The following is a 6,472-nucleotide window of genomic DNA, read 5'->3' on the forward strand; positions in this document are numbered from 1 at the left end:
GTCCGATCGAGTGTTTCAAAATGCCCGCCAGATTCCTCAAACATCATAAAATGAATAAGTATATCTTTTCCTGAAGTATTTTGGCCTGATATCGGCTGTCAGCCGATTAATTACATGACGACGGTCGAGCTTCATTAACCCCATCCCAAATATAGCAACTCGCATGCTCAAGTCACCAAGCCTACCTTCGGCTATATATATATATATATATATATATATATATATATATATATATATATATATATATATATATATATATATATATATATATATATATATATATATATATATAATTAAAAGAAAAAAAATATGATGTCATAATGTCATTTTTTAAGAAAACATTATTAAGAAAAAAAACTATATATAAGATTGTTTTCTTTTAATTTAAAAAAATTATAATTTGAATTGAAATTTAAAATTGAGAAGAAGGTGGAAATTTTGAAATTTAAAATTTAAAATTTAAAATTATTGTCGTTAAGTATAAATTTTAATTTTGATTTTATGAATTAAAGATTTTGGGTTTGAATTTTAAATTTTAATTATCAAAATATTAGTTTTTAAAATTACTATATATATATATATATATATATATATATATATATATATATATATATATATTAAAAACTATGCCATTTTAGATTAATGATTATAATAAATATACCTCCCAAATATTTGAGAAAATTAATTATTTAATTATTTATCATATTTGGGTATCATCAAAATCTTCTTTTATTTAAATATTCTCACAAATTTTAATTATTATTTTTAGGATTGCGTATAACCAGTGAAAATTGTTAAACGCTCGAACCCAAAAATTCGTTTAATAAATTTTTAAACAAAATATTTTAGTTCGATTAACGGTTAAAGATTTTTAAAAATTTTAGTTATCAATGGTTTGGTTATAAAGAATTAATTAACATAATTAAGAGATCGGTTAAGTGAATTGTTTATACACACACACACTAGTTAAAATGCGTAAATTGCGCGATTAAATTAATATCTAACACAAAAGTTAAAATATGTAAATGTTTAGTAATCTTTAAAATATTAAATAATTAATATAAAACAAAAACGATTATTTTCGATATAATTAAAATGAGTATTTTAAACTTATAGTAAAAGTAGTAGTAAAGAAATGATGTCCTAACAAATTTTTTATATTAAAATAAATTAAATCTTCTAAAAGCAATATTGATTAGACAATAAAACTTAAATTATTTTTTGTTAAAATTGACATTATTATAATAAGTTTAATGATGTTGTAAAATAGTGATTAAAAAAATTATGCAATTTAGTTATAACATATGAATTCATGCGTAAATTAAAATATTCATCTAATTTTGAAAATTTCCCAAATTTAATACCAAACCTTGTATAAAATTCGACCATTAAATATTTTTGAGACGAAAAGAACGATCGTCGCAAGTTTCGTCGCCAATCTCAAACGTCAAATCTCTCTTTGTGCCAAACATCACACAATAATTAATTTTCGTTGCCGATTTCATCGCCATAGCGCAACGGACATGTAAGCCGTCGCATTTATTGTCGCCAATGTGTCAACATATTGTGACGGAATTGATTTTGTCGGAATTGATTTCGTGTCCTATTCTATAGCGAAAATAAACTTTTCTTAAAAAATTAAATATTTTTGCGGCGGAAAGAATGATCATCGCAAGTTCCTTCGCCAACCTCAAACGCAAAATGTCTCTTTGGGCCAAACATCACAACTGAATTAATTTTCGATGCCAATACCATTGCCATATCGCGACAGACATGTAGGGAGTCGCATTTTCTGTCGCCAATATGTCAACATTTTGCAATGAAATTGAATCTGTTGTCCCATTCTGTAGCGAAAATAAACTTTACTCAAAAACAAAATATTTTCACGACGGAAAAAATAACCGTCGCAATTTCCGTCGTAACCCTCCGTCGTCAATTTATTGGCAAAAAGATTATGTGGGAGTATTTTCCACTTTGCGCTAAATATCGCAACGGAATTCATTATCGTCGCCGATTATGTCGCAACATCGCGACGTAAATTATCGACTGTTGCCTTTTCTGTCGCCACTATGATGACGGAACTTAATTCCATCGCAAAATCTGTCACCAAAATGTGGGCGCCAAAGTTTCTTGAGATTTTACTCACTTTGCGCCAAAAATCGCTACGGAATTGAATTTTGTCACCATTTCCGTCGCAAAATTCCAATGGAACACATTCTGTCACAAAAACCGTTGCAAATCGGCAACGAATTACGTTCTGTCGCAATGTTTTCGTCGTGATTAACGATTTTTCTTGTAGTGTTTGCCTGCAAACCTAAGCCATAAATTATCTTTGTGAGTACGGGGCCAATGAAGATAATAGGGCAACTCTCGGTGCACTATGCCTTAAGCCATTTCTTGACTTGCACCCCCATGTTGATGTCAATGCCCTTGCTCATGTTCCACAAGTCGAACAAATCGGACTTATACACCTTGTGTATATTGCTCTTTCTCCCGGTGAATGTGACCGCTAGAGAATATCTAATGGCCTTCATCTCATTTAGCTCAATGGCCTTCGGGTTTGTGTGGTTGGGCGTTGAAGTTTATACCATCCGGAATCTCCCTCCAAAATGTTCTCATATCTTGGTCCGTGTAAAAGTCAGTGCAAAATACTCCGAGTTGATCTCCTCTTCATCATAGGCTCCCATATAGCGTCCCAATTCATTCACCGATAACTTGTGTTCTTTCCCAAAGATTGTGAAGGTAATGGACTTGTTGTCATGGAATCTTGTCTTTTGAATGTCCAATGTGGCTATAAATTCATAGACCACCGGGGCATATATGTTGCCCTCGCATGTTGAAGATTGCCTCCACAGAGGATGATTGATCATGCGGGTCACTTCCTCCCGACATCCAAACGAATCGAGAAGTGGCATGTCAAAGTACTTTCCTCCCGATATTGTAAGTTCTTTCAACTCTTCCACCTTCGCAAGTTGTACGACATTGAGGTTTAACTTTCTTGTTCTAGCCACTTGGCTCCTTTCCTCTTGCTCATCCTCTTCCATCCACTCATCCTCTGTGCTCTCACGTATGCTTGTTGACAGCTTGAACTTGCGGGATCATGCTTGGCTTTCCTAGCCATCTCCTTTCTTTTCTTCTTGAAGGGTCTTACATTTGCTCAAGAAAATACGTTCTCCACAATTATGCATAAAGGTAACAAAGTATTTAGCTCACAACAATCAACCTTCAAGACAAAGATCACAACACATGCACTTATTCCCCTTTCTTTCACTTTTTCGAAAAAAAAATAAGACCAAATTCTACAAAATTTTTGCCATAGTCTCCCCTATTTTGGTTAATTTCCTCACAAAATTATGACAAAGAAGACTAACATTATAGCACGTTCATCAATTTCACATTATTTGCTTAATTCAAACAAAGTCAAATGGTCGACTTCATCTTCTTCAATCAACAATAGGAAAATTTCACAAGTGGTGTGTGCAAAATCAAGGTCTAGTGTTAGTATTCAATCAGATCATACACAATTGATCCTAGAAAGCATGCAATTATGAATTCCTATCATCAATTTCACACTGCATAGAAGATACATGCAATTCAATTACAAATCCCCAATTCACAACCTAGGGTTCATGCATGGAATTCAACTTCATCAAACAATCATAGAATCACAAAGTAATCACAAAATCATGCTTCATCATGCTCAGCTATCCTAGATTCTAGCAATTTCAACCATCCAACTTCACACAAGAATATAGCAAAGGATTTTCCATGAGAGCGAAAAAGCGTGAACTTCATTAATGGAGTTTTTGAAGGTTTAGATGATTACCCTCTTTGTTGTTGAGACATCTTGCTAGAAATTTGGTATTTGAAGCTTCAAAAGATGTAAGAAAGTTGAAGAAAAGAGGCTACCTTGCGTTGGAGAGCTTTCCTTTGCGTTGGGGGGGGGGGGGGGGGGGGGCAGAGAAGAATGGGTGAATGAGGGGTTTGGAAGGGTTTTATTTCCAAAACCCTATTTCTGTGCGTCCAACGCACGTTGGACATGCGTTGAACTTTTTGTTTCGCGTCAACGGATGCTCCAACGGACGTTGTTCTTGCGTTGAAGTTTCGGGGCTGTCTACAGCGTATCTCCAATGCACGTTGTGGGTGCGTTGAAGTTTCTGGAATTTTGTAACGTCCACCCAACGCACGTTGTGTGTGCGTTGATGTTTCTGGAATTTTGTAACGCCATCCCAACGCACGTTGTGTGTGCGTTGGGCACTCCCTTTTGTTCCTTTTTGGTTCAACTTGTCTCTTCCAATACTAGCCACTTTTGGTCACTTTCCCTTATCATTACCAATCATCTATCTCTGCAAAATTAGTCCAAAACTTCCCAAACAAAAACAAAAACTATGGATTCAATTCACACTTGCTCTTTTATTCAAACAAACAAAAACAAACGCAATGAAAGTAAAGTTTGGATTGCCTCCCAAGTAGCGCCACATTTACTGTCCTTAGCTAGACGGATGTGTCTTCCTTTCACGTTCCTTCGAAGCCATTCGTCTTGAGGCACTTAGGTAGTCAAGATACTTTCTCGATCGTCCACCATGGTTTGATTTTGGCCTTCACCTTCACTTTTTTTCTTCACGACACAAACACTCTCCTTTTGCACCTTTTGCATCCCACTCGGTTCTTCATCATTTATTCTCAAAGTTAACTTGTCCGTGCTCACGTCTATGAGAGCATGACAAGTAGCCAAGAAAGGTCTTCCGAGAATCAAAGGCACATCAAGATTTTCTCCTACATCAATGATTACAAAATCTACCAGCACAAGGTTTACACCTATCTTTACAAGCACATCATCCGCCACCCCTCGTGGGTACCTTACGGTCCCGTTGGCTAACCGAACCGTGAGCGGTGTAGGAGAAATATATGGAAACTTGAGCCGATTAAACACATGGGAAGGCATGATGTTTATAGAGGCTCCAAGGTTGGCCAAAGCATTCTGAAATCCACAATCTTTGATAGCACAATTAACAACGAATGCTCCGGGATCCCCCTTTTTCTTAGTGCATCCCTTGTGGATTAAGGCCGGTGCCTCCTCTCCTAAATAGACTTGAGGTGCACCCTCTGCATAATCACTATCAAAATCTTCATTCACAAGACAAGCACAATGAAGAGTATTAAGAATTGAGTTTACCTCCCTTTCTTTTCCAATGCTTGCGCGTTGGTCATTTTTGTTTTTGAAGACGTTTGCGGTTTTCTCTTTGGTGGTTTGACTTCTTTCAAGTACTTCTTTAGGGCACAAGAGGTGTCCTTCTTTCCCTCTTCTTTCAATGGATCACAAGAGGTGATCTCATTTCCCTTTAGCTTTTCTCCACAAGAATTGTCACAAATCCATTCCATAGCGTCTTTTCTCACGTCCTCCGGACTCACAATCATAACGGCATTAACTCGTTCCTTAGGGTTGTTCTCGGTTGAGCTAGAGAAGGCTCCCCATGGCCGTTTCGACATCATCCGGAACATTTGAGCCACTTGAGTTTCTATGTTTTTCATGGATGTTGCATATTCTTGCCTCACCGTGGCAATCTCTTGTCTAATTTCTTGAGTAATTTCTTGCCTCAAGAATCCTTGATCTCTCTTCAAGTCATTGATTGCCTTTGTCAACCTTTCCTCTACATCTCTTGCTTCATTCCTTTGCTATGTCAAATATCCTTGAGGTGCCATCGGGGGTCGGTAAAGAGCATTTGATGTTCCTTGATTGTATTGAGGGCCATAAGTAAGTCAACCTCTTTCCGCTCCCGGGCCATAAGTATGTTTCCCTTGAGGACTTCCTTGGTAGTTCGAATTTTACCAACCATTGCCTTGCTTCCAATTTTCATTTCCCCAACCATTTGTTTCGGGGGTTGTTGATAATTCACCACTTCAACCTCTTCGATGTTGATGGAAGATTTGCATATGTTGGTGTCATGAGGTCCGCCACATACGTTGTAATACAAAGCCAATGCCATACACGGTTGAGCTTTGGCTTCAAGTTTCTCCACAACGGCTTGCAATATCTTAATTTCTTGAGTGATAGCTTCAACCTTCGCTTCTTGAGCTACACTCTCCTTGACTTCGTGCATACTGGGTCTAGAATCCCTTTTGTTGTACCAAAATGAAGTGTTGGACGAAATTCGCTCTATAAGGGCTTCGGCATCCGCCGGAGAAGATGAAACAAAAGCTCCACTGGATGATGAATCTAATAACATTTTTCCTTCATTCGTTAAACCTCCATAGAAAGAACTAAACACGTCCCATGGATGAAGTAGGTCGAGCGGGCATTGTCTTCGTCGGGACTTGAACCTCTTCCACGCTTCACCAATACTTTCAAGCGAACCTTGCTTAAATTCTTGGACTTGCTTCCTAATCTTTATTGTTTTGGTGAGTGAGAAGAATTCGTTCACGAATTCTTTGTGTAGTTGCCCCCATGACCGAAAGTTATTATTGTCTTGCG

At 36.9% G+C, this 6,472-nt stretch overlaps 1 protein-coding gene across 1 annotated transcript; it reads right to left on the reverse strand.

The window, feature by feature from the left end:
- Positions 1–4,549: 4,549 nt before the first annotated feature.
- Positions 4,550–6,227, reverse strand: LOC109161359. The gene is made up of 3 exons (XM_019309761.1): positions 5,766–6,227; positions 5,177–5,676; positions 4,550–5,117 (listed from the first exon to the last, which is right to left on the reverse strand). The coding sequence occupies exons 1-3, from the start codon at positions 6,225–6,227 to the stop codon at positions 4,550–4,552; spliced, it is 1,530 nt and encodes a 509-aa protein (XP_019165306.1).
- Positions 6,228–6,472: the final 245 nt, after the last annotated feature.

This window comes from Ipomoea nil, unplaced genomic scaffold (assembly GCF_001879475.1).
Source record: "Ipomoea nil cultivar Tokyo-kokei standard unplaced genomic scaffold, Asagao_1.1 scaffold0117, whole genome shotgun sequence".
Lineage (NCBI taxonomy): Eukaryota > Viridiplantae > Streptophyta > Magnoliopsida > Solanales > Convolvulaceae > Ipomoea > Ipomoea nil.

Bases quoted from the DNA above. Each gene is read 5' to 3' on its own strand.
- LOC109161359 (XM_019309761.1), bottom strand. From the start codon at position 6,227: ATGTTATTAGATTCATCATCCAGTGGAGCTTTTGTTTCATCTTCTCCG. The intron at 5,677-5,765 runs GTTGACTTACTT...TATTTGACATAG, and splicing joins TGGCCCGGGAGCGGAAAGAG to CAAAGGAATGAAGCAAGAGA. The intron at 5,118-5,176 runs GTAAACTCAATT...AGATTTTGATAG, and splicing joins GCATTGGAAAAGAAAGGGAG to TGATTATGCAGAGGGTGCAC.